General features: G+C 40.5%; 2 protein-coding genes across 3 annotated transcripts in view; one reads left to right on the forward strand and one right to left on the reverse strand.

Annotated features, from left to right (window-relative positions):
• ltk (leukocyte receptor tyrosine kinase) overlaps window positions 1–9,885 on the forward strand; it is a 53,640-nt gene extending 43,755 nt beyond the window's left edge. For both annotated transcript variants that reach the window (XM_069536043.1, XM_069536042.1), the window contains 8 exons: window positions 634–698; window positions 1,805–1,934; window positions 2,017–2,114; window positions 2,396–2,488; window positions 2,715–2,816; window positions 4,966–5,100; window positions 6,102–6,192; window positions 6,332–9,885. In XM_069536043.1, the coding sequence (XP_069392144.1) occupies window positions 634–698; window positions 1,805–1,934; window positions 2,017–2,114; window positions 2,396–2,488; window positions 2,715–2,816; window positions 4,966–5,100; window positions 6,102–6,192; window positions 6,332–7,378 (1,761 nt within the window). In that variant the 3' untranslated portion in view covers window positions 7,379–9,885. The remainder of the gene's footprint in view (window positions 1–633; window positions 699–1,804; window positions 1,935–2,016; window positions 2,115–2,395; window positions 2,489–2,714; window positions 2,817–4,965; window positions 5,101–6,101; window positions 6,193–6,331) is intronic.
• On the reverse strand, window positions 9,674–21,595 carry itpka (inositol-trisphosphate 3-kinase A). The gene is made up of 7 exons (XM_020084652.2): window positions 20,858–21,595; window positions 15,822–15,918; window positions 15,200–15,413; window positions 13,860–14,064; window positions 12,516–12,617; window positions 12,082–12,153; window positions 9,674–11,435 (listed from the first exon to the last, which is right to left on the reverse strand). The coding sequence occupies exons 1-7, from the start codon at window positions 21,281–21,283 to the stop codon at window positions 11,163–11,165; spliced, it is 1,389 nt and encodes a 462-aa protein (XP_019940211.2). The 5' UTR covers window positions 21,284–21,595; the 3' UTR covers window positions 9,674–11,162.
• Between the last annotated feature and the right edge of the window lie 855 nt (window positions 21,596–22,450).

Below are 22,450 nucleotides of genomic sequence, written 5' to 3' on the forward strand. Positions count from 1 at the left end.
GCACATTAAACGCCAGGTGATAGCACCTCACTAGATGTTATATTACAACAACAACAACATCCCACTGCACTAATCCTGTTCCTCAGTACCAAAGGAATATGGAATTTGAATTAGTAGGTTTTATCTGCCTTTGTGTGCCTGTGGCTCACATATCTCAAGAACCGATTTCACACTTGACATGTATAGTTCAGGGCTCTAGGAGGCGCAGTGTTGACTTTGGTCCAATTTGGAAACACAATACACTTCATAGTAATAAACCGTAAAAAACGGAATAAACAGACATCCAGACGCTTTGTAGATGCCACGGCTGGGATTCATCAACATTATGTTGTCCATCACCACAACAGTACTTTCATGACAGTAGCAACTGATCCTCCAGTTCAGGGTTCTGTGTTCTGAGACGAGATCTATGTGCAGCAGCGGTGGCACAGCTTCAGGGTTCTGTGGACTGAGTGTGCACCTCTACACTTTCAGAAGGCAAACAATAATGACCTGTCTCTACTCTGCCTCACGGCCAATCTCAACCGGCTCCAGCCCCCCTTGGTGACCTCAAAGTATAAGTGTTATATATAATGGATGGATATGTTTCCTCTTGACAATAAAACACAGTCTCTTGTGCTATCCGCTCCACAGACTCTTCCAGAAATCTGCTCTGAACAAGATGAAATGGATTTCCTGATGGAGGCACTGATAATGAGGTACTCCACACCACAGTAGAACAGACGACAAGTCACCCATTCAACTGGCGTCATTGAGTGATTAAAGAGGACAGTTAGTTGAAAGTCTAAAGGACAAAGATGTGATCTGAGGAGAGAAACGATAACACACAGTTCATTTAGCTCTACTAGGGAGCCGGGTGATGTTAATTGTTAAATGTGTGTAATTATTCTCATTCATAAACATCTGTTGGGGATTTTTGTGTCTTAAGAGATGATGTTGATCAAAGAGACTGTGAATTTAAATCACACATGATCACTAAAGTCAAACACAATGTGGAAGTTACTTAATGACTAAATATAGAGCAGACATAAAAAACATCTTTGACTTGTTATACTTATTAAACTGTGCACAAGGACAGCTTTGTTAGCACAGGAAAAGTATTTTACCCTGTTGTTCATTGCATTCCGCCTGCTATCTGTCATAAAAGAACAACAATGGCCCCTGTCAACTGATTTTATGCCAGTGACGGGAGGCATAAAAAGTTTCTGTGTTGTCCGTCCGTATGTCTCATTCTCATGAGCAGGATATCTCAAGAATACCTTAAAGAAATGTTTTCAAATTTGGTACAAATATTGACTGGGAGTGAAAGTTGAACTGATTCGACTTTGGTAGCCAAAGGCCAAAGGTCAAGGTCACAGTGGACTCAGATGTTTATGTTGTTATATTTTATTGAACATGATATCTTAAGATCAGGTCAAAGACATTTTTTCATATTTAGTACAAACATTCTCTTAGACTCAAAGATGAACTGATTACATTGAGTCCATCAGATTTTTCATTTGCTCAAAAGTTAGTCAGCACAAAAAGTAAGTCTCTTGAATCTGAAACATTCTGAAAGATTATTTTAAACTAAGCATGCATCAAATTGGTATATTTGTTTAATTTCTCAAAACAACTCTGTCCTCTATACCCACACACTGATTAAATCTTAAAATGAATTATAGTTTTATAATAAATGTCAATACATTTCACATTCATTGTATGTCTTGCTGCACTGAGATTATGGAAAGTCCATAATAATCTTTTTTTATACACACAACTGCAGTCATGTTAATCCAAGTTATGTTCACTGTTGTCCGTGCAGCAAGTTCAGCCATGAGAACATTGTGCGCTGCATTGGCGTCAGTCTCAACATCTTGCCTCGCTTCATCCTGCTGGAACTGATGACTGGAGGAGACATGAAGAGTTTTCTGAGACAGAACAGGCCACGAGCTGTACGTCTCCACTGTATCTTTCTGTGCATGTACATGTGTGTGTCTGTGTGTTGTACATTAATTTGAACTGTCCCGTGTTTAGGGCCAGACATCTTCTCTCACCATGCGGGAGCTGCTGCGGATCGCCAGAGACATCGCCTGTGGCTGTCGCTACCTGGAGGAGAACCACTTTATTCACAGGTTCATATTTACACACCATTATTACTGCTGAGAGCTCAGAGAGTGTGTGTGTGTGTGTGCGTGTGTGCGTGTGTGTGTGTGTGTGTGTGTGTGTGTCCAGTTGAGAGTGTATTGAGTTTTGAATTGGTCAGAGAATGTCAACTTTTTGCAACAAAAGCACATGAACCAGTATCCTCATTAGGGCACTGCTTTTGTTTAAAAAAAAGAATTGATGGGGTTTTTTGTATTTTAAATATTATAAAATGATGATGAGGAGAAACATGATTTCTATTGTTTTTCAGAGACATTGCTGCCAGAAACTGCCTGCTTACGTGCCCTGGACCAGACCGTGTGGCTAAAATTGGAGACTTTGGCATGGCACGGGATATTTACAGGTCTGTACAATGAATCAGCACCTTTTGAAGTCCTCAAAGCAAAGCATCCTGGTTGATTCACAATGATGTGTCTCAGGGCAGCCAGAGTCCAGGCCTCTATTTTCCCCCATGGGACCAGTATCTAATATGCACTTAGAGTCTGTGCCCTTGTGGTACTTATCTTCTCTTGTAAACTGATGATAAATGGACTTTTCAACATCTGACAGTGCTGCTTTTCCTCTCCTAGAGCCAGCTATTACAGGAAAGGGGGTCGCGCCATGCTGCCAGTTAAATGGATGCCACCGGAGGCCTTTATGGAGGGAATCTTCACCTGCAAGACAGATACATGGTATAAACATGAAACACATGATACAAACACATGATATGTACAGGGAGCATCCAGATTAAATACACAGAAGAAGAGGATGTGTTTAAATTGGATACAGTTTTTATATTTTATGCCTCCAATCAGGCGACAGTAAGAGGCATTATTATTAGGTTTGTCTGTCCCCCTCAAGGAATTTCTATAAATTTGGTACAAATGTTCACCTGGACTCATGGATGAACTGATTAGATTTTGGTGGTCGAAAGTCAAAGGTCAAGGTCATGATGACCTCATTCTTGTAAACATGATATATCCGGAATGCCCATAGGGAATTTCACTACATCTGGCACCAACATTCACTTGAACTCAAGGATGACCTAAATAGAATTTGTAATCGAAGGTCAGGGTTACTGAGACTTAACATAACTTGTTTTTTGCCTTGTGAACGAGTATCAATACTTAAATGTAAAAAATACAAGTTGAAAGACCATCTTTAAATGTAGAAATAAACTTGTTTGAAGCAGTTTGTGCTGCAATGAGCTGCTCTGCTCGCATTTTCATTTATATGATAGGTCGGGCTGTTCCTGCTGCCCTCTCTCCCCTCGTCTCACCGCTGCAAGCGCAATGCATGATGGTTTATTGCTCAATTACTGAGCGGTTGTACACTACCTGTCATGATGCGTTATGACCAGTTGTCACTTGGACTCAGAGATGAACTGATTTCACTAGTTAAAGGTCTGTGACCTCATATCTGCAAAATCGTAGACTGACACTGCACTAATAAGAGGAGGTATACAACCACAGGGCAGTACTTCTAGTGTGATGTAAGACACTAGATAATAGATAATGTATAATCACAACTGTCATAAATTTGCAGGCCTTTTTATAAAACCTGAATAATATTACATCATTCAAACAGCCTCATCAGTTTTGTGTGAAATTTTTCATCATCACATGCTCTTATTGAAAATAATTTCATCTTTCTACATTGTTTCTCTTGTGAGTGGTAGAAAGTTTCCCAGCTCTTAATTCCAGTTAATTTAAAAGCCTTCTTGTCGTTCTGCCGAAGAGATTTTTCCCAGATCAAATCATTTTACTTCTAGACAAAGACCTGCATCAAGTTCAACATCTAAAGAGCCATATATCAAGTGAACGTTTTAACAAGACAGAGCAGCATCAGTATTCAAAAACAGAGCCAGCTGAGCAGTGTCCAAACCAAACCACTTCTCTATACGCGTCAGAATCACGTCAGAAATTCAGCAAACAATCCAACTTTTTTTTTAAGAAAACTAAAAGATAGGTTTGTTTTCAGATAAACTCCGCAAACAGTCTGAAGTTAATAAATTGAATCAGAATTTGAATGCAGGGACGTTGGGCAGCGCTGTCAAACACAGGGGTGGAATTGTGCGGAGCGTCAGCTTTGCTTTGACCACAAAAAAGTATTGCTCAACTCAGCAGAGAGACACTGTTGCTTCAAGCTGTTTGGAAGAGGAATGGTTTTCCAGCGAGATTTTCATCCGCAACCAATGAAAACAACAAGTGCTTGTGGGGCTTCCCATCCACTCACCAGAGCTGAACCTCAGGGAACAACACTGGGGAAATGCGTCACATCACACTTCACCATCTGCGAGGTTCAAACACAGTGCTAGAAAATATAACTCGTAAAGTGTTCACAATGGAGACTCTTTAGTTTCAATTTATGCTCAAGTAAATATAAAAGTTTTTGTTTATGTACATTGGCTAATCAAATCCAAGCAATATAATTACACTAAAAGGCAATTTGTTTTCTATTAGCGGTTTCTGTTTTGGTGATTCAGAAACTTACAGGAAGTGCAATCACACTGCACATGATAAAAATGCCAGGTTGTAATTGTTGATCAGAAAGAAGTGTGACTCAGCTGTAATTACACTGCAGGAAACAAACATTCATTTTGTCAGAAGGCAGACCACATTGAGGTGATGACCATAGAGATTTGTAGTTTGATGCAGATGTGGTGAATTCTAGCTTCGGCCAAGATGAGACGACATCTTTAGTTGTTTGTGTTGTACTGAGTATTTATTCTGGTGTTAACTGAAGCTCACGAAAGCAGGGAAATGTTCAGCATGTCTCCCCTCTCAATTATCTGTCAGTGATAGAAACCAGTCAGTTGTTGATCTGTGTCTCCCCCTGCAGGTCATTTGGAGTGCTGCTGTGGGAGATCCTATCCCTGGGCTATATGCCCTATCCTTGTAAAACCAACCAGGAGGTGCTAGAGTTTGTCACCAGCGGAGGGAGAATGGATCCTCCCAAAGGCTGCCCAGGGCCTGTGTGAGTATTGACAGCAAATACATCAAACTGCTCGAGCCTGGATTTAAACTCTAAGCAGAGCAGAGAACTGAAATTGTTTTAGTTCGACTTAAGTGGGCTGGATTTGCAATTCTTTACAGTGGCACAAAGAGTTTTCTCAATGTAAATGTTTCATTTAATTAAAATTTAAATGGGCAAAAATATGAAAAGGTAGGAAAACTCAAACTTTCAGTTTACTGCACTATATTTGTGAGGCCAACTTAATCAACTGCGGTTCTACCAACTTATTATCTTTTGTTCTGATGTTTATCTTTGATAATTAGAATTTGAGTTTGAAAGACTTGCATGTATTAACCATACATATGGTATGAGCCAGAAAACACTGGCTCATACCATATGTAGATGTGAAATTTGTCACTCACAATTAAAAATTTTGATTTCCAAATGAAATGTTAAATGTTAATGTTAAATGGACTGCATCTTTGTAGAGCTGTACTTGTCCTATTGTCCACTCAAAGTGCTCCACGGTACAAGTCACAGCCACACAACGCTTCTATTCACATGGACAATTTAAGGCCCAGTGTCTTGCCCAAGGAAACTTCAGCAGACTGAAGGAGCAGGGGATCGAACGACCAACACTCTAGTTAATGTACGACCCACTCTACCTTGTGAGCCTCAGCCACCGTAATGAGATGTGATTGCTGCAGAGTCTCTACACTATATTCAAGCCAAACACTCACACTTAGGACGTCATATTTCCCTTGAGGTTCGGGATTAAGTTGGGATCTCAACTCCACTCAGGATAAAAGCTTGTGCATATTTAACTTTAGAAAACTGCGAGACTTATTTTTGTAGCCAAAAGTCTTGAGAGATGATGGCACTGAATCTGCCTCATCGACCACCTTTGATATGGAAATGTCTGAAGTTTTCTTTGCATCTCTTCTCCAAAGTGATGAACTGTATTACATTTAAAAATGCAGTCTATATAACACACATGTGGGAATTTGTGTGTTTCTGTGCAGCTATCGGATCATGACCCAGTGTTGGCAGCACTGTCCCGAGCACCGACCAAACTTCTCAACTATCCTCGAGAGAATTAACTACTGCACTCAGGTATCCTGTTCTTTATATTACATTAACTTTGTAATGATTTGTTCAAATAGATTTTTTTATTTTCTTCTTAGTTTCCTTCCTTGTACTTTCACAAATATTGATTCTTATTATTTTCATATAATATAAATTTCTTTATCAGGACCCAGATGTGATCAACACACCCCTTCCAGTGGAATATGGCCCCAACACAGACGATGATGGCAGCGCAGTAATCCGTCCCTCTGACCACACCTCCAGCAGCCTCACACCACTCCTTGTAACCCACCCTGTTACCCAAGATACCCCCTCCCAGCTGGGGCTCTCCTCTCTGGGCCTAGGCTCTACTCCCCTTCCTCCACAACCCACCAAACCTCGTCTACTCCTCCAGAGAATCCAACCTGTCCACCAGGAGGTGACATCATACCGCGAGGCGCTGCAGCCGTCCTGGGCTGAGCCTGTTCCTGCCCCTGGTTTGTCAACAGCAGCAGCAGGAAGCCACTGGCTCCACCCTGAGCCTCTGCACCACCGACCCTGTTCCAGGAATAGCTCCTCTTCAGGGAGCCAGAGGCTGAAGAACAAGACCAAGAACCTGTGGAACCCCACATACAGCTCCTGGGTTTTGGAAAACTTAAGAGCGAAGAAAACACTGGCTCATACTCAGTCCATGCCACTCTCCAGCTCCACGTCCACCAACACCTCCTGCATCCCAGCTTTAGAGAGCAACGAGGCTGGGAGTGACAGCACTAGCAGCTCCCACCTCAGCCCTTCCAGCCTCTGCACTTCCTCAACTCAATCCCCTTCTTGCCAGCCCCAAGTTGCCCAGAGTACATCCTCACATAAGACCTCAGCAGGTGGGACCACGAAAGCTGGCATGGACCTGGCTAAGCTCCAGAGTTTCCCCTGTGGTAATGTCAACTATGCCTATGACGAGCAAAGCTATGAGGCAGAAAGTCTGCCCCTGGTTATACCCAAAGGTTCAGAAGCTATCACAAACACCAGCTCTGCCCCAAGTGTCTCCTCGGGGACCAGCCTGGGACTGACGTTAAGCCTCCATACCCCTTCCTCTTGTGTGCCCAAACTACTGCTGAAGCGTCACGCCAGCTATGGCCATGAGGACGTGAGGAGACACGCCAAAGCTGAGAAACCCACTCGTGACAGAGACTCAGGTTTTTCTCTGTCCGAAGACCTCAGCGTTACCCCAATCTGAGAAACGGCTCACGGTAACAGGGATCTGGATTTGTATTAAGCTAAAATTTCACCAGGAGCCCCCTCTCTCACACACTAAAGGAAAAGCTCTGGATTTCTGGAACAGAAAGCATGACCACGAGGACTCGGCCACAGACACCACAGCAAATCATCAGAGCTCCTGGAATGCTGGAAAACACACTCGAACCCTTACACACACACAAACACTCATCTGCACTGTGATACTAAGAGCCAGTGCCTGACATTTTTCCTTGGCCTCTGATACATTGGTAGCTGAACACTGAAGCTCAAACACTGGATGACATACAGACCTGCACTTTCTCAACATTGCTGGTGCAGACTGTTGTAGTCAGACTCTTATGTTTTTATCTGCTATATTCTTCATCACAACAGCTTTGGCAGCAATATGTGTTACAGTATTGTGAACAATTTGTCGTATTCAAATGTACAGGAACAAAAACAAGCCAAAAAACACATTCGCCATTTGGGAGAGGATCTATTCATCTCACCAGATCAAATTAGACATAGCTTTTGTAGAATAGGAGTATGGAGTTACGATTTTGTTTCATTTTCATTCATACGTACAGGAAGTTGCAGTGCTAGTAACGATTATCTGATTTGCTTTCATCCTAAATAATGTGAAGACAGATGATCCCAAAACTACTGCAATAACATATTTCCTGAAATTGTCAATTTTTTCGACGAACTTGTGCCTCAAGATGAATTCCTGATCTTTGAAAACAAAGCTGTCGACACGATGTCCACTTCCTATTAAATTGAGGTTGCTCAGTTTCCATGGAGATGGTTATGTTTGTTTTTACATTGTCCAAGAATGGAATTTTAGTAATTAGTGATTATAGATGTTCGTGGAAGGAGATTGTTGACCTAAATGGCCTCATTTATCTCTCTCTGACTACTTTGTTGAACGTTTTAATGCCTTCCTTTTCGATGCTGTGAGTGATGCTAGCTTGGCCCTCACAGCATGCTGTCATTGCCTGTTTCCCTCTTTCATGAAGTCTCATGGGTCGTGTTGGTGAGAGGAATGTGTCAGTACTGTAAATATGAAGTTACAACCAGCAGCCACTTTGCTAAGCTACCGACTGGAAACAAGGGGAACTGGATAAAAAATACCTACCAGCAACTTTTTAAGACACATTAATTTGCGCGTTACACATTTGATTCAATCTGTACGAAAAACAACATTTAACCGAGTAGGGTGTTTTGATTTGTTACAAAGTTTATTCAGGCTCTTTACAGGCTAGCAGGCCAGGCTAGTGGTTTCCCCCTGTTTTTTTTCTTTGTGCTAAGCTAAGCTAACTGAATGCTTGCTATAGGGGAAGCAGTTAACAAGGGGAAACAAATGTAACCAGTTGTTAAATACCTACTAGCACCTTTTTAAGACATATTATTTGTGACGTTATACTTTTTTTTCATTCTATTCAAAAACTAAGTTAAAAACAAGTTGAGCGTCTCAATCTGTCGGTTTGAAACAAACATGGTGTCACATGTTAACTTATAAGTTTTACAGGTTAGCAGGCATTGCTAGCTGTTTCCATGTGGAGTGATCTTTTGAGGGCAGTGAATGGTTTGTGGTAAAGTGCCCATGATCTTTTTTTTCTCCAAAACTACATCGATCTTTATTAGAGTTTGATTTTGATTGGATTTTTGTCCTTGTATTGACGTTTCATAAATGTACAAACATATAGAATTTGATGATGACCATGCAGCTGTGAAAATATCGCCATAGCTATTTCTGTACTCACTTCCTTACACTGGACTAACCTGTTGCATTTGTAGCCATTTAGTCGTTGATTTGACATTTGTACTCATTTATTGTTTGTGATGAAGCTGTACCCGTAGTTATTCACTGCCATTCTATAAACAACACTGTAACTGCTGGTGCCGTTGTTTTACCCAGCAGGGGGAGGTGTTCAGTTCTGAAATACCAAACATGCTGCTGCAGGTATCTCAGTCTCTGTTCTGTATTTATTTTTTCAGGTTATTCTTATTTAATCGATTTATTAAGTTGTATTCTAGTATGTGTCTTTGTTTTGAGCTTAAACATGTTGATAGTTTATTTTTTACCACGTTGAATGAACATTTACAGTATATAAGGGTTTCATTAGCTTATAGTTGTCTTATGTTTGGGCTTGCTGGTATTAGTGAATTGTTATCTCAGTTGCAATCCACTTTAAAAAAAACGTATTCTGAAAATGTCACTTACATGGCTTGCATCGATTTTTTAACCCAATTTTTGGTTTATTATTTAGTAAGAGATTTCTGCAACAACAACAAATATTGATATCAGTGGAATTTATTTTACAAACACCTCTTGCACAGTGTTTATTTTTAAGGCCTGGTGAAGTTTTTGTCTTTATTCTTTAAGTAGCCCGAGGGTGTTAAATCTCAACCAATAGTGCAAAGACATTCTATGCAATATACGGTCTTTCAAACTTTAATCTTTTACCTTAATGTGCCCCAAATAAATCATCATATTTATCTCATCCATGTAAGTTTCATTATTTACACAAAATGTTGTCCTCATTACAGTTACAGGTGCACACTCAGTCCCAAATAATATATAAAATACTCGAAAATAGTGTTTTACTATTGGAAATTAAAAATATCTATTGTCCCTTTTTATTCTGTGTAGATTTTCATTCATTTCATTTGCACATTACTTCTCATATACCGATAAACTAATAAAATGGGCTGTAACAAACAGTGTATCTGTATCTGCAGCAGTACAAGAAATGAAAATATTTACAACTTTGATTACATGAATAAAATCAATAACAGAAATATAAATTGATAAACAATGCATGACAGTTAAACAAAAGAATGACACTGATAATACAGTCTTATACTTATGCAGTACTATACTGACAATGAGTTATAATGTAGTTGTATGATTATATGAACTATGACCCATACTCTACTGTAATTAAATTGTGCTTTGATATCACACCCAGGTTTGTAACATGAAGGGTGAAGGTATAAAACCTAGACTGTATATAAAGATGGACATCGTTACAGCTCCCAGAAAGTGAAGCCAAAGCATCTCGATCACACCCTAAATCTCAACTTATCCATGTTAGCAGATGGGACATTGGCTAAACTTAAAAAGCATTTTTCTTGTAAGTTTAACTTAGTTATTTAATGCTAAAAAAAAAATAATGGGCTTAAATGTCATAATCGACATCTGAGACTGATTTGGTTGGTAATTTAGATGGGACTTTGATACCATGACTCATTCTCACAACTCTGACTGCGAATGCTTAATATGGAAGTATTGGTATCTGGGATATTTTGGCTCAATTTCTGGATAGTGGGACAAGTGGAGACATGCCATCCATCTTAATATACAATCTATGATCCGAGGTGTCCCTGAGTTTGTGATTTAATCCTTGATGTCATTTTCTGAGCTTTACCTTCATAAGCAACATTTCATCTGTTTAACTGAAAGGCAAAAAGGCTTCACTTTCACCTCTGTTCACGTTGCAGGAAGCTGAATTAGTGTCAGTTCATAAACAAACTAGCGACAAATTCTTAGCTCCTCTCAGTTCAGTGTCTTTTCTTGTCAGTGTTAGTACCAAATATGGTCCCTTATTGCCTAAACTGGTAAAAGCTCCTGGGATTACTGAAGGAACTCATCATAATCGTTTTAACATTGCTCATATAGAGACCTCAAATCATATCAATGCATGTGAAACCCCCTCTAAGGGTCTCTAATCTGTGTCCATTAAAATTGTTTGAGTTCCTTGCACGCATTCATAGGTCAAAGGTCATTGGCCATCTGTTTCTACCATCTGGCTATTTTCTTTGGTAACTGAGCAACAGGTTTGTTCACTGGTCCCTGTGTTGCTCACAGACTCCAAAGTGTGGATGAGGTTTTCCAGCCCCCACAGGTAACCATCCTCGCGGTTGCCCTCCTGCCAGGGAATATCATGGTTCAACATCTGGCCCTCTGGTAAAGCTGTGGTCTTTCCAAAGTCAATAATCCAGACCTCTGCATTGCCCGTGTGGTCATGGATGAAGAGGAGAGAGCTGCCAATGACCTGTGAACAAGAGGGATGGTTTATTATTCATTAACTTTGGCATTTCTTTCTTCTGCTCCTTCTTATCCATAAATCTAGACAGGTGATAAAGGATAAACTTGAATAATGAGTAATGACTGCTGAAGCCTCTATGCAACATTGAATCCTGACCAGTTTGAGCGATAAACTACAATAAATGCCAGGTTAGTTTCAGTTTACATGACTCATGAGGTCACTGTGAACTTTGGCCTTTGACCACTGAAATCAAATCAGTTTATCTTTGAGTCCAAACAAACAAATTTGAAGACATTCCTTCAAGGTGTTCACAAACAAGGCAAAACAGTTGTTTTATGAGGTCACAGTGACCTTGGCCTTTGACCATTAAATTATAATGAGTTTATCTTTCAATTAAACTTAACATCTGAGCCAATTTCAGGGAATTCCTTCAAGGCCTTTTTAAATGATCATGTTCACAAGAATGAGATGGATACACATAAACCCTAAAACATCAGTTCACCTCAGGCCACTGGCTGTTGCCAGCACGGAGGCATAAAAGTAGTGTACTGTCCCTGAATCTGAATTTTAAATGAATGTCCTGGTGCAACACTTTACTTTGGCACTGAATGTTTGTTTTTCTTTCACTTATTATTCATTGATGAATCATCACCTCGTGTCGCCTGAAGAACTCTGATGTCTTTAGCGCCTGCCGGATCTCCGTCAGTCTGCTCAGGTAAGACTTCTGTATATATCAAAAAACAACAGTTAAGGGCGTTTCATAAAATATTGACATGGGTGCAGGCACAATGTATATTTGGGAAACACCAGCATGACAGAAAACTCAAACATTACCACAGTGTGAATATTTACTTTGTGCTTTGTGGATCGATTTACTCTATGGTTTGCTCAACACTTGAGGTTGTTTTCATTTATCATTAAATGAGCCTCAACCCTTTTCTGGAGTGGGTGTACAAAACGATTTATAAAAGGGTGTTTGTAGTTTTTGTAGTCTGAATGTTTGATGCTGTGTGTACTGAATATGCAAAGTTAAACATATCTTGGTGTCATTACATGTGTGAATATATTATATATGTGTGCACGTACTATGATGTTAATGTTCCCGCCAACAAAGTCGTCGAACATATGGATGACGTCCTGCTTCGATCTGGTTTTCTTGAAGTCAGTTCGACATGTACCGTCACATTTCTAAAGAGAGAAAAAAAGCCTCAGTTTAAGTAGGAAAGGAATGAAACAGTCACTGAATGACGTGTAGGAAAAGTCAATAAAATGACATGAGCTTGACATCAGAAGCAGGCAAACAGCAGAGTCAGGGTGTGGGTAGAGGTTGGTAGCAAGTAAAACCAGGCAAAAGGTGAAAAGAGCTGATTAGGAGCAGTGACTTGGTGGAAAATGTGGGTAAACTCAGGGTTATGGGTAGGACAGCATTTCTTAAAGGGCACAGCCACCCTTTTGAAAATATTTGTGAATGCAAATATAGCTGGTTCACCAATAAAAGCCATGCTGTGATTGACCTCGCCACACATACCATAACATTTTTCCTCAACCTTTGAATTTCTTTCATTATGAAAAAAAACAGACATCTATAGAATGCTAATGTCTATAAACAGGAGGAATTGTGTGTGGATCTGGATAATGATCTGGATTTTATGAACCAAAATAACTTTGTTTAAAAAGGTGACCTTTATTCAGAACAGATAATTTGTGTGTGTGTTTAATGTAAATAGTTTGCATATAGTTTCTGAACACAATGGTTTATGGAGGATATTCATGTGTGAGGGTAATGTGAGACATGGTTTGAGGTGGCTCAGGCTGCAGCAGGAGGGTTTATTACAGCTGACTCCAGTTAGATAATCACTCCCTTGCTTAAATGTGGTAGCAAGAGAGCTGCCACAGACCAACAGAGACAGATGTCAGGGAGAAGACCGAGAGCTGAGCTGCCACCGGACACTGTAATGAAATGGTCCAGTGAGAAGTCGGCCGGTTCACAGGGCAGATTTAGGTTTAAGGTACTGAATTTATGTTTGAGGTGTTGATTTCTGGGACTTAATGTATGGTACTGGTGAGTGCCTGTTTCAGGGGACTTTGCCACAACATGTAAATGCAATATGTAATATATGTGGAGGTGTGGGAAGTAAGAATCTGTTAATCAAGAGAATCCAGCAGTTACTTTCTTTCACTTTCTTTAACATGTCATTAGCCTTGGCAGAGGATTGTGCTCTCAGTGTCCCTCTCATACCCTTGTGAGTTAGGCACTATGATATATTATGTTTGGATTTATTTATTATATTCATATTCATCTCCAGGCTGGTTTGGCGATTCACCTTTGGACTTATCTCACACCATGAGCCAGCTTCCCTGAGCACTATGATTATCCTGCTAATGTTAATCATGATGATAATATCCATAAGGATGCATCACTCCCTCTACCTTGATCCCTTCTATCCTGAAGCCCAGGGTGTTGGTGGAGCTCATGGTCTCTCTCCACTGCATGTAGCGTGGCTTGGTGACGCCTTGTTGCGTGTGCTCCTGGGGAGTCGGCCCTTCACTGTCCACCTCCACCATCTTCTTGTACAGGTCCTCCCTGGGCTTGGGCCGCTCTCGTGCTCTTACAAGCTCCTCCTCCAAGTAGGTCCTGAAACAGCAGGAAAGAATAATCCCTGAGGTGCAGGAGCCGTGTGTTTACACACTACTATTATTTTTTGTAGTGCTCTTTGCATGTAAATAAAATGTTATATTTACTTTAAGGGTTTGTATAGTATTCACACCCATGTTATTAAGAAAGATGATAGGCTGTAAAGAGATACAGTGTTCTTTGTATGAAGCCATTGTGAGTGATACATGACTGAAACAGTTTCCTAATAAAGCCACATTTTAATTTTTAGGTGAATCTGCACCAAAATTTCACACACTCATAAATATCAGTCCCCTAAAACATATCAGATTTGTCTTCATCAAGATCCATTAATTATTCTAAATAATTATGAGGAATCACAAACATGTTGCAGAGATCAGCATATTCACATTGTTATTCTCTCATACAAAAGTGAAGACTGCTGCATAAATGCCTTAAAATATCATTACAGAACTGCACAACTTTGTTCAGCAACACATTTACTCTTGTCGTATTCATACCAGGCAATCATGTGCAAACAGATGTGGATTTCAGTTTCAGTTTGTGAGCCACACTTCCTCTGTGCTGCGGAGGGAAGCTGAGAGGAGACTCCAGCGTGCAGAGTTTAACTCTAAAAGTCTGAGTGTGTCTTTGTGCAAGTTAGCGGTTTTGCAACCTTGTGGTTGAGTATTTTCGACAAAGGGGAGTCTCCAGGGACACCCTAAGCATGTAAATGTGTGTAGCCTCGGTAACACAAACACACAGAAATATTGAGTTCACACAGGAATGGTTGTCCAAACCTGCATGTCTGTGCATGCACGAACATGTGCATGTTCGTGTGCATATTCGTGTGTGTTTGTGTGTGTGTGTGTGTGTGTGTGTTCATGCTTGTGCACACGATACAGCAAGACTCTACGCCCATTGTGGCAGGAAGCCAAGCATATAGCCTGCAGTTACAACAGGTGTTCCCTTGTAGAGCAAAAATGCTTCAGGCACAAGTACAGTCCCCAGACTCTACTGATCTCATTCATCTATTTCAACACATGATCAACAAACCTTAAAAACACACTTAAAAAATAAAGAACACTAAAGTTTTTTAATTGATTTGGTTGCTTATATATAATTAAAAGTAATAAATGAAATATTACTCCCTTACCTGACTCCCATCTTACAGTCCATGACATTGGGAAGGTCAAAGTTTGCCAGCAGGTCGGTCATATGAAGGAAAGACTCTCCATCTTTCTCCACAACGCCATGGTAACCAGGAACAAAAGGGAGCAGAGCGTCGTCCCTCAGCTCCTCAAAACACTGCATCTCATTTTCTGAGAACTTCTTCAGAATGGTGCCCTCATCTGCTGCTTTGAAGTTACCTGAAGTCAGATGAAGGACAACATTCCAAGCTTTCCCAAACAGGAAGGACCAGCATTTAAAAAGTGCAGGCTCTGAATTTAACTGCCAAAGAAAATACAGTACATACAGTACCTGTGTATGGGAATGTTATAGAGCACATTTGGAAACTGCTGTAACTGTTCTAATCCTCATTCCTGATGTGGTGACCTCATATCCTCCCATTTTTTCTTATATCATAAAGTTCCCACACAAAAAAAATTATACAATACAAGTCAAAGCCTGCACACCACATACTGACAGTGAAGGCAGTGTGGATATCTGATTTTTACCGTCGAGGACCCACAATGTTGCAAATGGTATCTGATGGTGTGAGTAGTCTGTGATACGATCCATGTATCACATATGTGTCATGTATGAACAAGTCATACCTTTATGCCCAGCGAGCTGAACCCAGTTTAGTTTTCTCCTCTGGCTCGCGCTGAACGGCCAGTGAACGATCGTCTTTAACTTCCACCACGGCTTGCTCTGGAGAAGACATGAGAAAGCAGATTAGAACAGATCAGAATAGAAATGGAAAGAATTGAGAGATAGTTTGAGGTCTGACTGTGTCCTTGTTCACATTGATGACCTGATAACAGGAAGAAGAGCTGTAAACTTGCTGACTTTGGTCCACAATACAGCGTCTGGGTAGAAATTTGATCACATAAGCAATCTGATGGTTTTGGTTTTCCACTGCCTCCAATCTGGGTCAGTTAAATGCCATCTCGGTAGAAACTCATATCTGCTCTCAGCATCTCTACTCAGCATCTCCAGCCTGGTGTGGCGATGGACTCACACCTTTGATTCACTGAGTAAACCCTCTGCAAAAAAACCTCCAAAACCGGCTATTTAACATCAGCAGCGTGAATTTACAGCTACAGACAATTTAAGGTGAAAGATGAAACATCTTACACTTGTCATCTTTTATCAAATGGTTTTATATTTAAGGGGAAATCAGAGGTTTAAATACTAAATAAACCACACCCACTCTACACAGTAGCACACAGGTATATTGTGATAGGGGGGTGCTTGCCTGCTTGTCTTTCACAGCGATAACTTTAAATTTGGGGTTAGGGTCAGAACCTGCACTGTTGATTATTTTTGTCAATAATTGCCATTTGTCAAAAAAATATTGTGTTCCTACAAGTTAAAAGTTTTCAAAATAGAGTAGCACATTTGGAATGTGTAAGACTGCATGCAGTGTAGGTGGAGCATCTCTCTGCATTGTGCAATTCTGATTAAGGATGTTATGTGTTTCGGATGTCATGCGACTCTGTGCACTGAATAGAAATTAAGTGAATTTGTTTTTCTTGGCAGTAATTTCACATTTTTTAATGGTTGTTTGTCCTGGGGTTCATCTCCCGTCATCCATGGTTTCACCTTCTTTTTCTTTGTGTCTCTCAGGACTCTCCACACGCACACACACACACACACATGCACAGACACAGGGAAACACGACAACAGCTTGCAGATCTCACAGACACAGTCGTGCTTCTCACTTACAAGGGACAGCTTGTTTTATTCCCTCTGAGAGAAATGACCAGATCTCACCACTTTAACTGTGACATTTTTTATTTCTAATCGATATAAGGAAAAATAAAACAAAATACTCTTGAGCACTGAAAGTAAAACTTTCGAATATACATATTTAAATCCCAACTTCAGGCCTTGGTCACTTCATTTTACTCTGTGTCCTCTGAGTGAAAGGGGAAATGAAAGAGGGACTCTCTGTTAGTGGCACACTCGAGCATCTCACAGTTCACATGGCTCACCAATAGCAGAACTCTGCAGTGGTCAGCCAGGCCTCTCTTAAATGTCAAGTGATATGCTTCACTTAGTGCTAATGTTTACTGACAATATTGCGTTATGAAGGTGTTGCACTTTCACAAACCCAACATTTGCTTCATTGCTGCAAGTCTTGTCTTGACTTGCTTGTCATTGAATGCAGACGGACACTATTTATGTAACTGATCACATTGTGACAGAAATAAACTGGAGTCTGGAATCATGTTGTATAATAATGCATTATCCACAGACTGAGAGAGGATGTAAACTTAGATCCGGGCCCTGGGGGTGTTTTTTTATTAACATTTTTGTTTGCAAATAGACAAGACAAAGAACAGATACAAACATCACAACTACACAAAACAAACACACCAGAGGTTACAGAGAAAATATATACAGTCAAATGAAATGAGTTATTTGCTTGGAGTACACTGCATCAGTCCTTCTTTGCTGTACCCAGGGTTTATTTCTATTCTATCTATAAGTAAAATAAAACAGAGCCTTAAACTAAATGTCTCGTATTGATGTATTCTTTAAGAAGTGTCCATGGCCCTTGTAAATGTAAATTGTCTTTGTAATGCCCCTGCAGGGCTGAGGCTGCATTTCTGGTATTCCTAGACCACCTTTTACAAACCCTGAGTTCTGATGTGAACACAATGACTCTGCAGCTCTCTGGACAATATTTATATTCCACACAAAACCTGATTGGGAAACTTCATGCTCTTCAGACCCTGCTCCCCTAGCCAGCCTTGATGAGTTTGAACTGATAACACATTCTGGTTTCACTGTCAAGTCAGAACTTGGCACAACAGGTTTGCTTAAGGTTTACTTATGTAACATAGGGAGTGTATCAAAAGCTGCAGTGTATTTATTCATTGGTTCGCAACATAGAGAACAACAGGTGTCTACAGAATCACAACATAACTCTGACGTTTGTAAGTCAATGCATAGGTCCAGGAAAGAAAAAATATATATTATGCTGTATCTATCCATCTTTCTATCTCTGATTTTAATGAGTTGGAAAGCAGTTAAACTTCATTTTCATATGTTCTTTTAAATGTTAAAACTATTTCAGAAAGTATCTATAAGATTCAAACAAATATTGAGATTGTAAAGAATACAATAGTTTCCTATTAAATGTGGCTGCACAGTATTTGAATGACTTTCTGTTAAAGTTTTCTCACAACCTAAAATCAAGATGATTAGGACCACAGCCAAGGTTTCAACACCAGGCCTGTGGTGTATGTGGCACACTTTTTTTCATCTCCCTGCTGTGATGAGCCAGTTTGTCCAGCTGCTTGTCTGTTCTCACTCTATTTAAACTCTCTTCCCCATGTTAATTTAGGATTCATCTGTATTATACAACGTGTGCATGTGTGAATCAAAAGCCACAAAAAGGAGCCGATAAAGAAATGTTTCTAACTTCCTGAAGATGTTCTTTGTTAAATGTCAAAAGTGAAGGTTGAAATTAGCAACTGACCACAATCTACATTATTACAGTGACGTGTTAGCCTGTGCTGAAATTTTTGTGTGTGCGTGGGTGTCTGTGTGGGTGTGTGTGGGGGTTGGATGGGCAAGTAAAGTGCTTATTTTCAGATGTGGAACAATCAACATCTTTCCATTTTGAGTTTCTATGACCAAAAGAGATATCACACACACACATACACACACACACACACACACTGGTGTTGGCACAGCCATCCGTATTAGGACTTTGCTTTGACTTCCATTCATTGTGAACAACCTGACCAAAAACTAAACCATGACAAATTCATGTCTAATTCTATAACCTTCACCTAACCACAGTTCACATCTTGTTCCTAACCTTTACCAGGACCTCGGAAATTATGCTTTGTCTCATTAGGACCTAGCTTGAGTTCCACTGGTCCTGACAAGGTCAGTGTTTATGCAGGAAAATGTCCTGAAGAGGTAACACAAACACACATTATGAACACACAGGCTTAACAGACAATGTGTATTCAGTTTGTTTCAAACAAGGTGACAGCTACAGACCTTGTATGGAGAAGGGAAGGAGAAGTTGTAGAAACATAAAACACACATACACACACACACACACACACACACACAATGAAGTCTGAATCAGAGTCTTGGTGGTGTGATGACAGTTGAGACAAAAAGCAGATTATGTTGTATTGTAAAGGACTGAGAGGAGGTGACTCATTATGATCGCACTCAACTTCCCTACAGCTCACATGGACGGATTGTGTAAAAGCTTCAGCTGCAAAACTATGTGCTGTTCTGTTCAACTCTTAAGTTAGAAAATCCAAATGGATGCTTCTGAAAGGTACAAAACAACAAAGTGCATGCAAGCAGGTTCATTAGGACTGAGAGACTCATCCGCCAAGAGTTAAACTGTATCAGCTAAGAATGTCAAAGGCAAACAAATAGCACCCTCAGCGTTTATTGAACTAAAGGCCAATGCTTCACCACTGGTCTGTGTGCTGAGGGCGGGACGCACACTCTGTGTTTAAGGTCAGGGCTTGCAGTGCCAAAACATGAAAATTTAACGACTTGTTGATCTGACATTTAACATGCAACACATGCGATTTACGCACATTAATGTGTGTCATTTGTAGGAGAGTCATCAGCAAAAACACAGGGGTGGTTTAATAGAAGCCACAGAGAAAGACGCTGAATCTTTATTAAAAAAATCATGAAAGCAGCTATATTCTTATCTTCAGCGTGTGCAAAGGGACGACACACAACAAAGATGATCTGGCTGTTCAGCAGCTATACACATCGTGTTAGTTTTAGTTCACACAGCAGGATGATTAAGGTGATGTGAGAGGTTTTGATAAGCCATTAAACATGAGGAGACATAACATGATTTCAACTGGGACAATTTCCTGAAGATATTCCTGTGTGCTCTCTGGCAGGGATCTCAAGGCGGTGCAAACATACGTATATCCTGGAATTCAAAAGTGACTTCTTCACCATAGAAAATCCTTCCACAGAGCTCACTTTAAAGAAAACATTCTGTAGGTACCTATGACTCCAGAGCTGCAGGATCCAGATCTGACACTACTCAAAAACGAATATATTTTCAACCAGTCAGAACAAGCTTAAATATAAGTTACACAACTGCTCCTGGCTTCTCCCTTTTCTCCACTCACTCCAACAGGTCAAGGCAGATGACAGACAACACAGGGACTGGTTCTGTCAGAGATTAGTCATTTCAGAATTGAGTTGGTTTTTCTCTGAACAGTCGCCTATATGCTTGTTGTGGGAACTGTACTATTGAGATTCTGCACTGAATAAAACTAAATTGAATAGTATCATCACTCAGTTAATGTCTCCTCTCTGTAGTCACATAGATCCCAGAGGTCTCCTGAGAGGAAGTATAGACTGCTAGCTGTTGTTTCTCCTTTTTTAAAACATCAGCTCTTTACTGTAATTCTATAAAGGATGCTGATTTGCAAGGTTGCACATGGGGGAGGTCAAGTGTGGCAATGTATGTGTCCCAGGACATAGGCTAGACCTTTGCTTTGATTTAGTCATGCATGGTTGTATATGACACCAGGGGACAGAGGTGGTTGTATTTAACACGTTATAAAACAGGCTATGACGAACTGCAGCGAAGTAAGTAACCAGGTCATTGTCTGTCTTGTTGTTCACTCACCTCTCCAGTGTCCACCAGGTGCTCCAGAGCGATGATGCCTTTGCTTTTGCTCTCGTTGTCGCTCAGTAAGTCATCTTCGGACTCCACAGCAGAGGAGCCCGTGGAGGAGATGGAGGAGTTGGACAGCTTTCTGCGCAGGGTACCGACCATCTCATCATCCCAGTCCTCCTGCCGCATCTCCCTGGAGCAGCCGCCTCCCTCCGGGGTGATGGTGACCTGCGGTACCGGACGCTGATCCATCACTGCAGTCGGCGGCGCACCGGCTCCGGACGAGGGTGAGATTTGAGCGGCTCTCTGGAGGAGATCATCGCAGATCTGTGGGGACTTCGCGGCGGATGTTCTTCGCTCTGAGCGGGACCCGTCGTTTATTCCAGTCCCCGAGAGCCCCGAGTCCTTGGAGCTCTTTCTCCTGCACTCTTTGGGCATTGGAGAGCCGAATCCGCGGTGAGGGCGCACAGCAAGAGGCGCACAGCTTCTGACGCTTCAGCCTTTAAATCTGATCATGTCACTTTGACAGAGTTCAGACTTGATGTTGTTGTTCTGAAGCTGCTTTGCGCCACTTCCTCGTTGATGTCCGCGGCTTCACACATAAAATACCTCTGTCTGCTCTGTGCGCAATGACGCACAGGGGAACCCCTCTCTCTCTCTCTCCGTCTGTCTCTCTCTCTTTATCTTTCTATCCCACTCTTTCTCTCTCTCTTTATCTTTATATCTCACTCTGTCTGTCTCACACTCTTCCTCTCTCTCTCTCTCTCTGTCTCTAAGTGTCTTTCTATCTCATTTTTTCCCCAGCTTAATAACCTTTATTGACATGACATTTACATGTGTTGCCAAAGAACAAATACAATATTAAAGACAATCACAGTCTTTTATTAGTCATAATAAAGATAATGATTGAAAGAAAACAACAACAACTGCAGAAACAATAGTTATTAATACAAATATATAAAATAAACAAACAGATGGTTGCAAGAAGTTGATGTTATAGTACATATTTACACATTTATGTTACAAACAAGCTAGACAGTGGCATTCAAATTCAATATATTTTGGTTTCAGTTCTGGATATAATGGTAGGAAGTGGAGACACATCGTCCATCTTTATATACAGTCCATGGTGTAAAGGGACCCTGAGTTCATGACTCCTACAAAAGACATTTGCATTACTGAGTATTTTATTTGTCACTATTACTAGAATATGCGCCAGTAAAATATGATATGATAGCATGGTCTCAGCAGGTTCTCTATCCCTACACCTTGAGGCCATGTCTTGAAGATAATCTTTAATACAACATGTAACTTTAAAACCTGCATTATTTCCATTTTGTTTGTTGCATGTTCGTAAATAACTGTGTCCAAGACAGAAAAAAATGCTAAATGTATCCTCATTTAAAGGTTCAGAACAAGTGACATCTAGTGGTAGAGTTGCATGTTACACCTCACCTCACCCTCCCCTTCCAAACATGAAAGATAGATGGTAGCCTTCAGTTGTCATAAAAACTCAAAAGGTCTTTAGTTTGTCCAGTCTGGGCTACGGTAAAAAGAAAAAAACCCAGTGAGGACCTGCTCCTGATGTAAATATAAAGTATTTTA

Source organism: Paralichthys olivaceus, chromosome 12 (assembly GCF_024713975.1).
Source record: "Paralichthys olivaceus isolate ysfri-2021 chromosome 12, ASM2471397v2, whole genome shotgun sequence".
Taxonomy (NCBI): Eukaryota; Metazoa; Chordata; class Actinopteri; order Pleuronectiformes; family Paralichthyidae; genus Paralichthys; species Paralichthys olivaceus.